Source organism: Tinamus guttatus, unplaced genomic scaffold, assembly GCF_059628265.1.
Source record: "Tinamus guttatus ecotype Peru unplaced genomic scaffold, ASM5962826v1 Tinamus_guttatus_pri_ptg000125l, whole genome shotgun sequence".
Taxonomy (NCBI): Eukaryota; Metazoa; Chordata; class Aves; order Tinamiformes; family Tinamidae; genus Tinamus; species Tinamus guttatus.
Window position 1 is genome coordinate 8,222,530 of NW_028288659.1, and position 19,194 is coordinate 8,241,723.

Consider the following 19,194-nt stretch of genomic DNA (forward strand, 5'->3'; position numbering starts at 1 on the left):
GGATATTTGCTTGAGGAAGTGGATTGCCAGGAGAGGGCAGCACTTGCTCGCAGCATCTGTACGGTTCCTGCCGGCAGTGCTGATGTGTTGGGCTGAGCCAGCCACCACACACTGGTTTTCTGTATTGCCCAAGCTCTTTGGCTACACGAGAGCTGTAAGAATCACTCTCTTTTTTTTTTTTTTCTAGGAAATGCTTTCTTTTTGCAAATAGCAAATAGATAAACAATGGTTGGATATAGACTTAACACTAGTCTCTTCAAGTAGTTGGAGATCATCTGTTCTTCCCTACCAGTGTTAAAGGAGGTTGAGAAGTGATATGTGGACAGAAATACACTTGAAAAGTGTCAGAGTTAAATTCATAACTTTAAATTCATAACTTTTCCTGCTGCAGAAAGGTGTTAATGTGAATCTTAATGCAGGTACCAAAGCACTTGAGCTCAAGCACCAAACAGCTGGATTCCACCTTCACTCACAGACTTTCATTACATGTTGTCACCCCCTGCTGGTACAGATAAATACCTGCCTGCAGGAAAGCTACTGTTCTGGGTTATTAATCTGAGGAGGTTCCTTTTTGTTTTTTCCTAGCAGCATTGTAATGACCACTCGATCCTGTTCTGCCAGCTATAATTTTCCCTTTGCCTACCTATTATCCTTCATGGCCTATATAAATGTTGTTTTTTGTTATTATTTAATACTGTCCAATAAGCTCCTGACAGTTTCTGTAGCAAAATAGCTTGATTTGTGGTGATTTAATCCAATAGGGAATTAGCCTCTCTTGTTTTAACAATTCAGAATGCACCATCTTGGACCAGCACTTAATTATCCTTGTGGATGATAATTGTCCTTATCTTTCCTTTCAACGACCTGTTAATTTGAGATACCTTCTATCCACGTCTGATGACTTTCTAACTGCAAAGTAAAAATCCTGGATAGCCTTTGCAATAGATTGTCAGGCAGATGTGAACTTCCCACCTGTATTTAACTAGTATAAGTGAAGCTACAGAGTCTGTAGTCCTGTAAATTGAAAATCCCAGGGATCTGTGTTTAGCCTCAGCTCTCTCACATGTCAGTATTATATGTAGGAGGTAAGTTGGAAAAGCAAGGAGAAGAATTTAGTTCTGCTGAGGCCCAGGCCTGAGGAAATTCTTCTTTATACCTTATTTCAGTGCCTATGCCGTGCATCCATGGGGCATGGGTCTTTCTTGTTACCAGTAAGTGCTCTTGTGGTTGTGGTTTAGATTGTATCACCGTGCATGTCTGTAAGGGCCAAACTTAAGTTTCCACACAACCTTAATTCTGGCATTTTAAGTTGCCTTTTCATCCTTCACCTGTACAGTAGTAATATGTTGTATAAATTGAGATCGAAAACCCAGCTGAGGAAACAATGACAAAAATCCATTGCTGAGCACTTCCTACCAGGCGTCATCCCACAAAGTTCCACAGACCTTTTTTGACTTGGCAGAGAGGTGGATTGGTGCCTGCTACCCTGCACCTAGGGCAGCTGGAGGCAGCAGTTTTGTCAGGGACTTGCACAGCTCTGAGAGCTGCTAGGAGAGGTTGGGCAATCTTGCATTCTCTTCCTAGTGCCATTGTCGATAAATGACCTGATGTTCTTTTGGATTACTTGAAAAGTACAACCAAAACAGTTCTTAAGATGTTTTCAGTTGATTTGCAATCCCTAGAGACCTTTGTTTTAGCGGTGTTGAGTTTCATTGGTGCATGGATCATGTGAACTGTGTGTAGTGTTTTTTTGAATATTTCAAACTGAGGGAAACTGTGAGCTGCACGTGCTTTACTTGGGGGAGCTTGGGCAGTTTTAGCTAGTAATGAGTGTTAGGGGAGGGATGGAGTATTTGTGTGGTCCCGAAGGATGTTTCTATTTTGAAAAACATCAGGGTTACACAAACGAGATTACAAACCTGCTGCTTTTGCAGTGAGCTGCTGTTGTTTTAAGGTAGGAGTGATTTTTTTTCTTTTTGGTGAGTGTTCATAATTCAGTACATTTGAGTGGATAGTGAGACCCGAGTAAACGAAGGTTGCATGCTGTACAAAAACTAGCTGGGGAAGGAAGACTGATAACCAGCCTAGAGGAGATAAAGGTGTTTTATAACCTAAGTCATTGGGAAAAGTGTCTAGTTTAAGAAAGAGCTTTTGTTTGACCCATATGGGGGAGCTACAAGGGACATACTCTAGGACCTGCAGCAAAAGACTTGAGCTGCAGGTTGAGTTTCATTTTTCAAAACCTGTGTTAGTGTTGGAGCTGTTAAGATGCAGCTCCGGAGGATCAGCTGAATGGTGGTCTTGCTGGATCCGCAGTTACAGATTCCCATGGCTGCAGTTTCATAGCTCATATTTGTTGAATTATGAAAGCTCCAGACCAGTTCTGCCTGTGACGTCAACCCCGAACTTCCCTGACAGCTTTTTAATCCAGTTATGTGTCTGTGTCCGTTCCGTGCTTCAGCCGGAGAGGCTGCAGAGCCGCATTCTAGGGAAGTGCCATGGAAACGCCCCGGCATCATTAAGATCTGGTCTGGGAGGAAGAGCTGCTCTGTCCCGCTCTTTTTGTTGCACAAACGCACACACATGTACACACAGAGTCACAGAATGGTTGTGGTTGGAAGGGACCTCTAGAGATCATCTAGTCCAACCCCCTGTTCCAGCAGGGACACCCAGGGCACGTGGCACAGGGTGGCATCCAGGCAGGTTTGGAAGATCTCCAGAGAAGGAGACTCCGCAGCCTCTCTGGGCAGCCTGTTCCAGGGCTCTGTCACCCTGACACACACACACACACACACACACACACACACACATGGATATCTTGGGAAGCAGGAGCCTCCCCGGTCCTCAGAAGTGGTTGACCCTAGTAGGCTGTTTTCTCCCCCTTAAACTCAGAATGGTCTGAATTTTCTGGATGCTTTGGTTTGTTGCCCTTAGGTGCGTTGATCACTTGCTTTCCTGCCACGCTCTGCAATATTCTGCTCTCATTTCCTTCGTTATCCTTTCATTGCTTCTGTTAGATTATCTCTTGCAACATCTCCATCCCTCCTGTAAAATTATCCCTTTGCAATGTCTCCTTCCACACCAAAATAAACAAGACAACTTGTCTCATGCCCTGTTTTTCTGTTAGTCCCTTTCTCTCAGCTTTGCCCTAGGACGATCAGCTCTTTAAGCACAGGTCCCTTTCCTACTTTCCATGTCCTGAATGTTCCTGTAACACAAGCCAAATCCCGGGAGTACCTTGTTGCTATCCTAGCAGTGCTGCAGACTAATTCTGGAAGGCTTTTTTTTTTATGGTGGTGCAAAATCAGGGTCTAGCATCCAAGGAAAGAAAGCGCTGTGATAACAGATCTCTCTGATACCAGTGTGTGTCTCTTGTCCTAGTAACGTGTGCAGGTGAATTTGTGTGTGCAGCTGTATTCGAGTTTGAGAATACAGAGGGCAGTAAATGAATTTACTTGTGGTATATTGTATCAGCCCATCTTCTTCAGATATTCACCTAAGGTTTTAGTGATTACTCCTGGCTAATTTCTCCTAATTTGCACATATCAGCCAGTATGACAAATATTTGCCGGTATATCCCAGCCTTTCCTGCCATGCAGAAATTGATAATTCTCAAGTGGCTTTGCTGCTGCAAATTGAAAGTACAAATCCACACTGCTGTAATGATATGTCCGAATCTCACCTTGTTTCCATCAGATTTTTATTTGGAGAATTTATGAAGTCGTAGGAAATCATCATCATTCTTTAGTTTGCTATGCCTTTGTGTTTTTAAATAAACAAGTGTAGTGTAACTGCAGGTTGATTTTTATACTTTTCTTCGCTATTTACATGACTGTTATGGTCTGGCTGCCATCCCAAAGTTAACCCAGTGCAAAGAAACAAGGTGGTGTCTTATCAACTGGTGTTGGATGTCCTTTAGGTAAACGCATTCCAAGGATACATGCCCAGCAGGACGACACAAAATTCCCTTAATAATATGGTGCTCTTTTCTGGCATAAGTGCTGTGATAGAATCACTCCAGTTGTGGACCTTAAACTGTTTTGCTGGTCAGTTCTTAAGTCCTAGATGCTTGGAAAACGTGTGTTGTGAAGCCTCTGTGCTTCTGTAGACTTCTCATTTCATGAGTCTTGCTCAATTCATGATAGATTTTTCCAAGTTCTCTGCTGGGTATTTTGGATACTGTGCAGCCATCTTTAAAGAGGTAAGTAGGTATAGAAATACTCGAAAAATAGATATCTGACTTACAGGAGTATCACTTTTTTGAATTCTGCTGGTGAAAGGTACCTTGAGGTCACTGGGGGTGGCTGTGTGGTGAGGATGAACCGTGACTAAGAGCAAGAAAAAGACTGTGGAACTGCGGCCTGTGTTTTGCTCTGAAACCTGGGTTCTCACCCTCTTGTAGATGTGCATGTCTCATAATTTCTAATAAACCACAAGGTGAAGGGACAGAGTTTTAACTTGGACAGAAATTCAACCATTTCTTTTTTTGAAAAAAAAAAGAAAAAAAAAAGAGGCTGGATGTTTGAAAATCGGAGCAGCAGAGTTTTGCAGAGGGAGAACATTAGATAGGCGTTAAGCAAAATAACACCCAGTGAAGGTAGTAAAAAAGGAAGGTGTTTGTGCATTTTTGAGGAAAATGTGAATTTTTGGGGCACGGCCAGCTTTTAATGAGAACCAGAATGCTAGGGTCTACATAAGCCATTATTTGCAATGGTCATTGTGGCTGGTGGTTTAGAGAATAATATGAATGCAACCATAACTTCCTCACAAACTTCTGAGAAACGTATTACAACTCAGGCAGCAGAGGTTTAGTGAGATTATTCTGTTTCTTGATATGGCAGAGCTCCAAACAAATGTGTGAAGGGGGGAGCTTTAGCACCATCTGGAATCCACAAAGGCCTTCACTGCTGGCTGCCACCTTGAAACACTTACTGACAGAGAGATTTTTCTAAACCTGTTAAGCACTTTCTTAGTTTATTAAGCTTTTTCCTCAGCATAAAGTCTAACAAGGTGTCCAAGGATCAGTGAAATAATAGAATGGCTTTCAAGTGCAATTGTGTAGTGAAGTCATCTTCTAAATGCAAAGAACTGCAAAGGAGGCAGACTGTAAAAAATTCTCAAATAGGACGTTCTGTATCACAGACAATTGAGTCCACAAAACTGTTTGTGGTAAGAGACCATGTATAATCCTTTAAGTAATTTCATCTTCCCTTATTTATTGTAGATTATGAACTGGGTTTTGTTGTTGCGCATCTGAGTTCACTATTACCTGATACTTATTTTTCATAAGAGAACACATAACATTTAGCTTATGTCGGTGAAGAAAAAGACACTTTCCAAAGAGTATGTGTGTGTTCCTGCTGCTTATCGAGATTCCCATTTGGGGTTCTTCCGCATCTAGAATGTGTGCTGCCAGTGCCAGATGGCACCGTTTCTGAGAGAAGAACTAGCTCTTGCTTAGTAGTACTGCTCACAAACAATACCAAATTAGCATAAGCAAATGTCAGTGAGTTAACATAAAGCCTGTGCTATTTCTGTCTTTTCTTCTTTTTCTAGGCCATGGGTGTTGAGAGTGACCAAGAGATTGTGCAGATGATTGGCACAGAGGAACATGTGATGGCTGCGTTTGCTCCTAGTCTGGAAGAATGCCAAAAAGCTCAGATTTTTACACAGATGCAGGTGTGTCTTTTTCACATGGCCAGTGGCTGTGACCTCTAAAGAGGATGGGGACTGAACACTTGCCTGTGGATTGCTGACACAGAGGCTTTGTGTTTTAAGGTTTTCTCCTGGGGGTTGTTTTAAGTTAGTTTAAGAATAAAGTGGTGAAGCTGGAGGAGCATACGAAAGTATGAGACATTCAGGAAAGTAGGAAAACAGAAGTATAGAAGTTACCCTGTGCAAGAAATGCCAGATGAAATGAAAAGAGAGTTAGCTGTTTGGGAAGAAGGTGAATAGATGGAAAGAAAAATCTGTTGTCTCTGACATAGGGGGCATGGTTTTCCTTTCAGATTCAAACCTCCTGTGTGGAGCTAGAGCATTTCATTAACTAATTTGACCCTGAATTCAGCTGCTTCATTCCCTTCCTCGGGAAAACTGATAAGAGAGTAAGGATGTGTTAATGACTACAAAATACTCTTAAGCATAGATGTGACTGCCACACCGTAGCATTTTTGCCTGGGTACAGTTTGCTATTGCATTACACCTGCATGAAACTCAGCAGGTGTACAAAAGAATTGGAGATGAAAAGTCAAAGGAAAGAAACTAAATGCTTTTGCAACTCCTTATATGTCTGCAATCCCTTTTCTTTTAGTATTGTAGTAATCATGCTCTTTTACCATACCCTATTCCAGTCCACTGAACATCCATCAGTTGTGTCAATTGTCCTTTTTGTTTATTTATTTATTTAATCATCATCGCTTATATATTGGTGTTTTTCACTTTGTCTGGAGTTTGTATCATCTCTGGTTAGTGGGAGTGCATTTATTGAAGAATCCATACATCTCTCTCTAACATGTGCGTATTTCTATGGGTAACAATTGTGATACTTACTCAAGTTAATCAATCCACTTGACAGGCATTAAAGTACATTGGAAACAAGGTACGAAGGCAGAGGATGTGGGGTGGCCCAAAGAAGACAAAGATGGAAGAAGCACGAGAGTTGCTGGCATCAACTATTCTGACACATGTTCTTGTACGTAATATTCATTTAACTGGAGTAAATCTGCAGACTTATTTTCTAACACGAGGCACTATCTCTGCTACTTGAGGCCATGGCAGAAGTGCTGTAAGCGCACCAAATTTTTGTGTACAGAAAAAAAAGCGTTGGCCCTGTGGTAGGGCTCAGCAAAGCTCTTATAAAGTTTTGCAACAGAGGAGAGAAAATCTAAGGTAAACAGTGAAATGCCCTTGAGTCTGATGATGGTTTCAAGCCCACTGGGGTTGCAGGTGTGAATTAGTGTGCATTTTTCCACTGTCATCCTCTTGCCTGCATTAGGACATCATGGCATAGGAGCACTCACATTGTAATTCTTCGGGGCAGCTTTGGTACCAGCTAGGGTCAGGTAAAAATGAAATATTCACAACAGGAATACTTCTATTTAATGAAAATTTGAAAGTGTTCTTTCTTACAGTCTTTTAAGAAATGGCCAGACATTGTATCACTTGCATATGGCATCGGACCTTCTGAAAGCAGAATAGGAGCTGATGGTCCTGCAGGAGTTGATCAGGATGCAGTAGTGGTGGGTTATGAGTGAAATTGTCTCTGATCTTTCTCGCAGAAGAAGGTTCCTACAGTACAAGAGCATAATATTTTTCCTGGAGTGTTAGGAAGAAGACTGCAAAGTGTGGGTAACACTTGTTACCCATAACATAAAGGAGGGAAAAGTACAAATTTGGTAAAAATATCAAGTGATGAGACTGTTGCAAATCCTAATTGGTAAAGATTTGCAACTCTTGGAAAATGAGCAGGAAAGAGATGGTCCCTGTCACAGGATCATGCAGGTGTTTGTAGCCTGTGTAAGGAGAAACTCTTCTGTAGGGCAAAGTCAACACAAACTTTATGAAGTGAGTTTTCTTGGCAGGGGAATATATTTTCAATTGCTTTGTAGGTAAAATAAGTAAATCATCCTCAGATTAAAGATAAAAAAGTGGATTAAATCAAAAATAGCCTGAATGTTTTTGAAGTACTGCACCTTTGAACTGTTTATCATCCTATATGTTTTTTCTCCATAGTCAGGCATTATTAGCTGTAGTTGGGACCTTACTTTCATGACGTATGTCTTTATTCTGATTTATTCTCTGTTTACGTCTGTTTCAATTTCACTGAAGCATATCCCTTTCAGGGTTGTTTTTTAAGAAGGTAGAGTACACAAATGCTCTTCTTAACTCTTCACTCAGGCCAGAGTCCCCTGTAAGTGTGTGTCTTTGCCAGGGTAAGTCCTGAGGAATTGCTCCTGGAACATCAGTCTCTTCTCTTTTTTGCTTGCAGGTAAAGGAGTTCAATTTTCGTGCCAAGTGCATTTACACAGCAGTGATGGTGCGCAGAGTAATCCTGGCCCAAGGAGAAAATAAAGTCGATGACAGAGATTACTATGGAAATAAGCGTCTGGAATTGGCTGGGCAGGTGAGTTTCTGCTTTTGTGCTAAGGGCTCTTTTGAGATTTTGATAGCATCTACTTTTAAAAGATTCAAGAATAAGGAGCACCACTGTCTTCTTGACTGAAGTTTTCCCTCTCGTTTTATTGTCTTTTATTGGCGTTTTCTGTATTGACTCACGGATATGCTTTCCCTGACTAGGACTAAGTTGTATCCTCACTTCTATGCAGAAGTACTGGGCTCACTATTGTGCCAGGTAAAAGGACAGAGCAGGGTGAATATGGCATCAGTTTTTGTTCCTTCTTGACACTATTAGTGCCATCAAGATAGTCCAAAAATCCATTTCCTGATGTCCCGTACTTTAGATGCAGGAAATGTAGCAGATTAAAAAAAAAGAATTTTCTACAAGCTGCAAGAATAAGGTCTCTGCTTACATGGCTGTTAACAACCTAAGTTTTCCTAAGTTAACTAGGAAAGGTTTTAAGTATAGATGATCATCATAGCCAAGGCATTGTGTTTTTCTTTCCACATCAAGAAGAACTGTGCAGGGAAGGTTTGTAACACTTACTTAAGAGTAGTTCTGTCTCCCTTGTCATATTTTAAATGTTCATTTCAAGCTGAAGGCTTGAACTCCTCATTCCACATGTTATCAGTATAATACTAATTTGATGGGATAGCAGACTAAAAAGTGTGCAGAGATTTTATTTTGTCGTCTTCTAAATATTTGTGCTAGGTAAAGTTTGTGTACGTGAAATGGCCTATGCTTTTTTTTTTTTTTTAATGCCAGTGTGTTCCTGGAATTAAAATCCTGTTGCTTTAAAATTGGAATAAAGAAAAAAAAGGAGGGGGGGCAGAGAAAGATTCCCCTGTGAGCAGAAAAACATAGCAGTCTAAACAATGTAAAGACATAAAAGGCATTGTGTTTATAAAAATGTGTGAAAACAATAGCTGCTAATTTCACACCCCATGGGACAAGAGAGTATGAAATGTGCTTTAGCTTTAGATAACAGAGTTGTATCCCCTAGCCAAGCTGGTTTACAGAGCTTTCTCTCAGTCTTTCTGCCACTAGAGGCTTGGCAGGCCAGGTGCCAGCTGAGGTGTTAGCAAAACCTACCGATTTCAGGCTTAATCTTTTCACCTACCTTTTCTCTTTCCTTAATGTGTTCATTATTTGCCGAGCATTACTCTGTTCTTTGTGCTCTTTTTTTTTTCCTTTTTTTTTTTCCTTTTTTTTTGTTTCTAATGCAGCTTGCTTTGTATGGGTGAGATATGGAACAGCACCAAAATCCGGCACCCTGGAAAGCAAGGGATTTCTACCCTGTGACAAAAGAATACCGCCTTGACTTCAGAGATTGCCTAATCCCAGCTGTTCTGATAATATAATTAAGGCTGCCTAATGTCTTTAATTTTGCAACCAGTTTGTGTGAAAGGGAGAATTTGGCACTCTAAAGGCTTAAACACTAAATAGCAATCTCAAGGCACCTAATTAGAATTCTCTGACATTAAGCTAATTGGTGAAACTGTATTTCAGCAGCTTAACTTCTTTATTAATTTTTCTTAGGATTTTCAATGAAAATCAATTGATGAGCTGTCAGTATTTTTTTTTCTTAAATATAATTTGCTCTCCAGTGCTCCTGTCTTAAGCAGGCTGAAAGGCCCTGGACTAACTATGAAATCCCTTGAATATTATCACTGGCATTCCATCCCTTTTCTTTAATCACTTACTCTTGACCTAAATAATGTGGTTATTGTGAGACTCTGCCTTGCAGAGAGTCAGAGTGCTCGCAGACAGGCTGTGAGGGAAAATGGCAAAGTCTGACGCGTCTCAACTCAGCAAACATTAGCAAGTTGGTGTGCTTGGCGTGTCAGATGTTTTATTAGTTTACAGAAAACGAAATAAGGGCGGGTTGTCTTACTCGCTACAGCCTGTAGAAGTAGGAGGCTGTGGCAGTTTTACAGTCAAGAAATCAGATGTGAAAGTATTATCCTGTACAATTTCATTTTATTAGATGTTCCTTTAAGTCCTTCTCTGAAACCCGTAACGATAAAATATACACCATGATTAATTTCCACACAGTCTAGCTCTTAAATAACAAGATTATCAGCCATCTAAGAGCTGTGCACATCTCTTCCTTCCTTTTACTTTTTGTCCCTTCTTGTTTGCAACACATTCCTCAACCTAATTTTTGGAGACTTCTGTTTGTTCTCCTTCCTGGCTTTGGAAAGTGATGAAATGATGGAAGATAAGAAGGTTTTTTAGAAGAATGGGTTGTTGCTCCCCATTTAACTTAGAATTTTGCAGTTAAGCTGTTCTTTGGCATCCGTGAGGGACAAGGTGGCAATCAAGTATGTCTTTCCAGATTACTTCTTAAGAATAGGCTCAGACCTGAAAAAAATTAAGTAAATCAGAGGTGTGCCATAACCTTTTACCTTTTATTTTTTTGGTTATTTTCATCAAGTTACTTAAACAGAACAAATTAAAATATTTGCCTGTGTCACACAGGAGTAGTACTGGGCAGGAGGGATTGGTGGTGAGTTGACATATAACATCCTTTGGATCTATGAGCGCTAAACTATCTCGGTGCCCATTTGTGCAGAGTCACTACAGGGCAGCAGTCAAGCTGGATGCTTCCAGAAGGACTGGCAGAGTAGATTACATTAAAAAAATATATATTGTGAAAAGTTCAATGTTTGTTATCATTTTCAGCCTCCATTCTTCCCTATTGATGAAGGACATGTGTGTGTTGCCTTTTCCTGAATACTGGGGTCCTCATTCCTGTCAGTCTCTGAGGAGATCACACAAGGACCCTCTTGCGCAGGGGCTTTTGCACCTCCCCTTTTGATCAGATGAGGGCTTTAATCCTTGACAGTTGCTGTGACTGCATCACTAGGTCCAATTTATGGTCTGCATCTCCGAATGATTTGGTTAGCCCAGCTGGGCAGGAAGATGGAAGAGAACAACTAAAGCTAGTGGCCCAGCTTATTAATAGAGGCATTTTTAGACTTCCTCACATGTGAAGCTGTTGTAAAATAGCATTTCAGGATAAGATTGCCACACTTCGGAGTTTACACTGCCCGCTTGCAAAACTAATCACTGTGAGCCCTTGTGTTTGCGTTACATGATACGTTTTAAATAGTTTGGGAAACTGCAGGGAGCCTGCAGGGAGAGGTTGGGCAAGTGGTGAAAGCAAAGCAAAATAGTAAATAAAAGATCACAAGTTGTGTACCTTTTCGCTTTTATGGATGTTTTGAGAACTAGAGGTAATTGGTATGTATAGTAATATACGTATGCAAGAAAAAAGTGACTTAAATTATAGTGCTTTTAAAGATATGTATTGCTTTTTTTATTTCCTTTTGGTGGTGGTGGTGTTTTGTTTTGTTTTCTCCAGTTCTACCTGTATGAAGTAGCTTCTTTGTTTAAGGCCATTGTGCAGGGCCCTGTTGGCCCCTTGTTTTAGGGAGCGATGTGGGAGGGTGCTGCAATTTGCAGATAGCAGCACTTCTGGAGAGGGTGGAAGAGCTCCCCATAGGACTCTGCATGGGGGGTGACTGCTTATCGCCACGTGGGGCCCTGCAGAAAGTAGCTGGATAACAGTTTATCTGAGCAAGGCAGCTGGCTAGTAACCTGAGACCTGCCCTGTCAGCTGTCAAGAGCAGAGGTTGCTGCTGAGCCAAAAAGAGAGAGTCCCTTTTAGTTGTATCTGTGCAGAAGCTGTGGTATCTGCTCACCTGGTCCTGCAAGCCCTGCCCTGCTTCCCCCAACAGCCTCTCGCAGGGGGCCCTCTCGTGCGTTTTGAGGAGCCCCTGGGAGCTCAACTCTCAACAGGGTTGTGGTGCTGGGCATTTAAGGCATCTTTAACAAGTTGTGACTTTAGGAAGGAAGGGCTGATCCGCGGGATTCGTGTAAGGTGGGGGAAAACAGCTAATAAAAGGTAGTGTGGGTGCGGATGTGTGTGTTAGATGTTGTGAAGGAACGATCAAAGTAAACCAAAAAGGGATGAAAGAGTAGGCTTACACCGTTCTTTTTAGTATGCCTTTTATTATGATGCAAGTTCTATTGTATCGCACTTTGTTTTAATAAGGCAAAAAGCTCGCAAGTACGTGAGGTAAGAAATAAAGAAGAATCTTTTTTCTAACTTATCAGAAACATAAATTTACAAATATATCTGTTCGTTCGTTTTTTTTTTTCCCCCTGCATTTTCCAGACCTAGAGGAGTATCACTTTTCCTTTAATCCTTTTGTTTTGTATTTCCAGCTTCTTTCTCTTCTGTTTGAAGATTTGTTCAAAAAATTTAACTCTGAACTGAAAAAGATAGCTGACCAGGTAATCCCCAAGCAGCGAGCAGCTCAGTTTGATGTAGTGAAGCACATGCGTCAAGACCAGATCACCAATGGCATGGTCAATGCCATTTCCACGGTAAGGAATTTTGTCTACATTCTAGTATGTAAAGTTTTTTCACCGTGTTGAACGATGGAAAAGTGTGAATTTTGTTTTGATGGCTCCACTCGCTTTGGTCATGGAAACAAATCTAAAATTAATAGTCTTCGTAGATGATAATTGCAAAAATCTGTATTTGGCGGTGCTTTAGGTCATTGCCTGAAGGATCATTACTATCAAACCACTTTTCATTTCCCCATTTGCCTCCTAGTGATGTTGAAGATGAAGCAAGCAAATTTAGAGTACAATAGTGTTTATATTTATCTAACTTGCTGTCTTTCAGGTTCTGCTTTCTTGTTTGGTTCATGGTATTTTTGTATTATCTGGATTTACCCAGGGTCAAGCTGTAATGTATGTCCAAAGGGTGTTTGAAAACAGTAATCATCTATCACAAGTGGAAAACATTTGAAAAGAAAAAAAGCTGAATTTTGAGCCCTTTTAAGATGACTTCATTTTTATTTGTATAATAAGAGAAAATTTGACAGACTATGAAGCACTTCTCTGCTACATGAATAGCTGATACTGACTTATTTAACACAGGGAGACCTGCTAAATGGCACGTTACTGCAACATTTTGTAGTAATCAAGCCTCAAAATATTTGTTTTGCCTAAACTTTGGCCAATGTCTGCATTTTAGCGGAATGGATATTTTCATGCATGCTGGCAGACAAAAACAAAAATAAAATTAATAACTTTGTCTCCTATCTTAACACATCGGTAGCACCAAATTGTTAGATGGTTCCTGAAATCTAGCTACGCGTTTGTAAACCACTTTGAAATCTGTGAATTTTTAAGAAATTAGATTAATCGAAGTATTTTAGTGGCTGGTAAAAATTGTGCAACTCATTTTTTAATCTTTGGAACTCGAGACAGCTTTTTTTGCTTAGCATGAGACTGAGATTTTTCTTCAGTTCTTGTAAACAAAATTAACTCCACAAACTGCATCCAAAACCACCAACAATCTGTTACTTACAAATCCCAATGTTAAAGCTTATCACTATTTAATTTTATGAGTGCCCCAAATGTAGTTAAATCTCTACAGTGCACATAACCAAAACAATTGACAGATTTGTTTCTCTAAATACTAGTGCTTCTTCTAGCTGGTGCCAGTTTTTCCATTTGGACTGACAGAGATAAATCTGCAAAGTATTCAGTACATACTGTAAAGTCTTCGTTCTTCCACTATCTTAGGACATATTTTTTTTTCCTGCCACATAAGCAGTTAAACACCATCTGCTCTTACGCATTGAAAACAATTTGTCAAGAACAATGCCCAGTGCATACTATTCAGGAGATTAAGCAAATACCACAAAACTCATTCTTGGAAACAGCAATCTCCAATCTCACCAGAACGCTTCAGTGATAGCCTCAAAGAGCATGAAATAACTCTGCAGATTCCTAATTACAGCAGCATCCTGCGGAAGAATTCATACCACCGCTCTGTCAGCAGTGGTGTTGACTGTAGGCCTGGTTTTTGCCCTAGAAAATACCAGAGTCGCTCAGGCAGTCTTGGTACAGGTCTGACAGACATTTTGGTGCCTCCAGAATCTTGTGAAGCCCCTGAGACTGCAGCCCTTCACTCTCTAGGAGTTTATCATGGAAACATAACTCGGTGTCCTAGAACATTCTCCAACTTTTCTGTTCTCCTAATGAAAGCCCCAGTCAATAGTGGCATTGGCAGGCCTGAAATATGAAATCTCTGACATATGCACAGATCTGTGTTTCCTTGATGATGTAATCCTAGCAGAGAAGCTGGTTAGACATACAAAATCCCACACTGCCTCTGTGACAGGTCACACCGATGAGTCATTTTCCTCTGGATTCTTAAACCAAGGAACTTCAGGAAAGTATAGACAATTTTGATATCAAATTTCTGTAGCAAACACAACTGTATTTCCTACAAAAAATCATGAATGAGGTAGAACTGAAACAGTTTATAGATTGCACTGTAAAAGTGTATTCCACACAAAGACCTCAATAAGGACATCAGGCCAGCTTTGGAGGGGAGGAACTTTTGAAGAAAAAGGAATGTCCACAGAGGTAAAACAGAAAAAAACTTCATTTAGTTCCTAAGTTGAGTATTGAAGTATCTGATTAGGGACAAATGATGAAGAATCTTTATGCAGTTGAATGTATGTTCTGATCCATAGAGCAATTGTTTAATTTAAACTTTGTAAAAATACATATTCTATCCTAGTATCTAATCACTAGCAGATTATATGCAGGTGGATAATTAGAAAGTTTTATATAAATTGGCAACATGTGTAGTACAAAGCTCCTCTAATGTCACGCAATCTAAAATACCTCAAAGATATGCAGTGTCCAAGCAAGGATAAACTGTTTCAAATTTTCTGAAATATTGATCTTCTACAGGGAAATTGGTCTCTGAAAAGATTCAAAATGGACCGGCAAGGTGTGACGCAAGTGTTGTCCCGCTTGTCCTATATATCCGCTCTGGGCATGATGACTAGGATCTCTTCTCAGTTTGAAAAGACAAGAAAAGTGAGCGGTCCCCGATCTTTGCAGCCCTCGCAGTGGGGGATGCTCTGCCCATCTGACACTCCTGAAGGAGAGGTAAAACACTTGTATTTTGCTGTTAGCATTTCTCTGCCTCCCCAGGGATAGAGGTACATTTTATGTTGAAGTAAATGGTCCTCCATCAGAGGAAGAGTTTTGCTGAGGAGGTTTTTGGATGCATTACCCTCAGTCTGATCTCATAACTCGCCCCATCTAATTACAGTATATCTCTCCTTACTATATTACCTTTTTTCTCTTACTGCAATGGACTGTCTGAAAACTGCACAGAAATCACCTGAGAGTGTTATAAAATAATAATATAATAATAGAAGAATTTTCTGTATCTTTTGGTATCTTGAGTCATACCAATTAACTCTAATAGCTTATATTTAATAGCATCACTTTTTGTCATAAAGTTTATGAATAATTAATATATTTAGTCATGTTTTATCTTGGAGAATTGTAAGCTAAGATTATGTATTGCACGTGCCCAAATTATCTCATACCGTTGAATTAATTTCCTTGGTTTTCTGTCTAAATTATGCAATATTCTGTTTCTAAGTAACTGTTAACACTGAAGAGAGAAATATAGGTTATAAATATTTGGATCATTTAAGAACTACAGTTTCATAATCTGTGCTTTTTACTAGTTCTTATATGTGAAAACATTACATTTCAGTGTGATTTAGAAAATCGGTTCCTTCGTCATTTTCAATAATGTTAATCCGTATCATTTTATTCACTTATGCTTGACTTTTTTAATGTCTCTCACAAATAGAGCAATTTGGGAAAAAATGTTGATAGTAATAAAGTTTTGCTTTAAAATAACTGGTGGACTTTTTATTATATTTTATTACAGGCTTGTGGTTTGGTTAAAAACCTTGCCCTCATGACTCACATTACTACAGATATGGAAGATGGCCCAATTATTAAGCTTGCTAGCAATCTTGGAGTGGAAGATGTCAACTTGCTCTGTGGTGAAGAACTCTCATATCCAAATGTGTTCCTTGTTTTCCTTAACGGTATGGAACTTTTTAGCAATCTGTCTCCATTTGGCTGTTGAGTGTTGGATGGTTTTTGAAGACTAACTCTCAGTTTTTGAAGTGTGGTGAACTTCAGATGTGTTTTTCCATGTGAAGATAACTTCAACAGTAAATATTTTGACAGAGTTAGATAGGGCAGACAGGCTGGATGAAGTATTTCGTTATATGTAGCTGTCTCCTCAGAATTGTTACTGCACATGATTTTAGCTGGGAAACAGAAGGTTTTTTAAGTTTCAAGACTGTTTCTAATGCTTGCATGAATAAGTACTAAAAAATATGAAAGGACTGCAGAACAATCTGCTACACGTTTTCTTTTCCACCCTATTTTTCTAGCTGTTAACCAAGTGTTTTGCCCTTCACAAAATACTTTTTAAAGAGAATAGTACCACTAAACTTCTAACAACTTCACTTTGCAAATTCAAAGCTGCAGTTACAGGACATATTTTGTTTTACTGCAATCTTTTTATATTTTTATGCCTATTCATGCAAGTGTGCTTAAAAACAGAAATAAAACATGAATTGCCTTCAGAGTTTAACAATGCTGCTTTCTCTGAAAACTAGCTTTTAAAGGAAAACTTGCTTTGTGAACAATTAGAAAAAAAATACCTCGGAAAGCAGGCTGCCACCTCCTTTCTTGTCTTGATTTGTTAGATGGATGTTCTGACGTATGTGCCTTGCATCTGCAGACTCCTGTTCCTTTTACAGCCAAACTTAACCTTTCTAAACCAACAGTTAATAAGATATCACATTTCAAAATACTGGCATTTTAAATACTACAACTGTGATTTTAGAAAGGCCTTTTGTCAACAGTATCCACCTCCAGGGACTAGTATTTAATGTCTTTCATGGTGAATTAGTTCTCCGTTTACCTTCAAATTAAACAGTAGTTTCTCTTCAGTAACAAGTAACAGTAACTGCCTCTTTCCAGTAACAAAAAAGCAGTACTCGAGCCAAAGCCTATCCGTTGCTCTGTAACAATCTGGTCAAGGTAAGCTTCAGTGAAACCACGTGAATTGTGGCTGTTTGGTTTTATGGTCCAAAGGGGAAAATAGAGAACTGGATGTATTGGACTCCCTCCGACAAGCTCATTTTGTGGTGTGAGGCAAAAATCAGATGTGTTCCCAAATGTACGTAATGAAGTACCAATGAAGCAAAGTCATTTACCCTTTCAGTGTTTTTAATGCTAAATGCATCCAGACTTATGGATGACTGTCTTGTGGCAGGTTTGAACTTGTGACCTACAAGGGCAAAAAATCTCTCCGTACAAATCCCTTAAGCTGTAAAAGCCACTTGGATTGTCCTATAAACCCCCTAAACTATCAACATCCTCCTCCTCTCTAAAGAGCTTTTTTTTCTTTTTTTAATATGATGCAAGCTTGCTTTTATTTTACATTCTGAGGTGACTTTAGCTAGACAACTCTTCAAAAATTATTTCTACTCTGTTGTCTGTTCATCATGACTCAGAATACTTGAACATGTGCTCGAGTGCCCTGCTAAGATAAAATTGTTCGTTGAAAATCTTAAAGGAGAAATTTTGGAGCAGCTGTGAATGATGACCTCAAAAATATCAAGGCTTTTGAAAAATTCTGACAAGCCAGTGTAACTTGTCTGGCTTGAACAAGCCAGTTCCTTGGTCAGTGCTTGGAAGGCTTGGATCCCTTCTTAGTGCAGCTGAAATTCCAGGCTTCAGAAATGTTGTTTGCTTGTACCCTAATTGTTGAATAGGCATGTAGGCAGGAATGCATTTGAAGAGAGGTGAACAAAGCACACCACTTTGTTTCAGGAGCTATTTGCAGATAAACAGATGATCTGCGAAGTTCTGAGGCTTTTTTTTTTTAGTGTTAATTCCAAGGAGACAATTCTAATCTAAAATCCATGCAGATTTTGTTAACAGGATACTTATCTTCCTTAGCCAGGCTAAGGAAACGTGGGGGAAGAGGGAAATTTTATGATGACAGTGGTTATTTGCAAAAAGTGGGAATTATCCCTTGCATGCTAGACATAGCCAGAACTTACAGGGAGCTTTGGATATGCAAAATATGAACTATGAATGTACTGTCTTTCTGCATAGGTAACATCCTTGGTGTCATACGTGATCATCAGAAGCTGGTCAACACCTTTCGGATCATGCGTCGGGCAGGGTATATCAATGAGTTTGTTTCCATCTCTACAAATCTTTCTGACAGATGTGTCTATATTTCCTCTGATGGAGGGAGATTGTGCAGGTAAGTGTCTCATCAAAACGATCTCATCTGTATCGGGCCTTTATGCACGTAAAATACAGAGGGTTGGGTATGCAGACCTAAGCACGTGATCTGTATTCAACTGCAGTAGGACTTGAGAATCTCTTTTCTCCGTAACTCTGGTTTAAGGCTGACAGATCAGGGAAACATACGATGTAGTCCATTATTAAAAAAAAAAAAAAACGAATGAACAGCTTTAAATTTTAAACAAGTTGGAACCAAATGTTGCTTACATCTTCTAACCAAAAGGGAGGAAAAATCAACCTGATGTGCAATAATATCTTATGTCCTGCAATTTTTTTTTCTTCCTATATAAAAATACCACAGTCCAGAAGCAAGAAACTAGCAGTTTGCTCACCTAATATCCTATCAACCTTGATACCACATTGTAGGATCAGAAGCTGTTCTCTGCCTTTAGACAGGTTCTCTTTACTCCTGGTGCAATGTTTTCTTTGATGCATGCCTGCTTACCATAATAACAAGGAAATAGGCTCTCTCAATTTTGATTTATTTCTTTGCTTGCCCTTACCAGGCAGGGAATGTTCTGCTTTGAAATGCTTAATTTCTGGAGAGTATAAGCTGGAGAGTATGCCTGAGTAACAGTCACAGCACAGAGGAGAACGGGAAGGAGTTGGATGGCTAAAACAGGAAAGATGGGAATATAATGGTATTTTGAGGCAGAAAATTAAGTTGTACTGTAGTAAGCACTAGAGACCCACAGTGGCTGCACTGTGCCGGGTTACTTGAAACTGTAACATCTCTGGGCCCAAGCAATTTAGCCTAAAGGACAGACATAACAGATGAACAAAAAAAAAAAGAGATTGGGGGAGGCAGAATGACTTAATCCATACATATTTAA

General features: G+C 39.7%; 1 protein-coding gene across 1 annotated transcript in view; it reads left to right on the forward strand.

Annotated features, from left to right (window-relative positions):
• The window catches only part of POLR3B (RNA polymerase III subunit B), a 63,592-nt gene that overhangs the window by 9,491 nt on the left and 34,907 nt on the right, over nucleotides 1-19,194 (forward strand). The window contains exons 10-16 of the mRNA XM_088521670.1: nucleotides 5,557-5,679; nucleotides 6,575-6,691; nucleotides 7,988-8,122; nucleotides 12,350-12,511; nucleotides 14,906-15,106; nucleotides 15,909-16,071; nucleotides 18,164-18,317. Of these exons, the coding sequence (XP_088377796.1) occupies nucleotides 5,557-5,679; nucleotides 6,575-6,691; nucleotides 7,988-8,122; nucleotides 12,350-12,511; nucleotides 14,906-15,106; nucleotides 15,909-16,071; nucleotides 18,164-18,317 (1,055 nt within the window). The remainder of the gene's footprint in view (nucleotides 1-5,556; nucleotides 5,680-6,574; nucleotides 6,692-7,987; nucleotides 8,123-12,349; nucleotides 12,512-14,905; nucleotides 15,107-15,908; nucleotides 16,072-18,163; nucleotides 18,318-19,194) is intronic.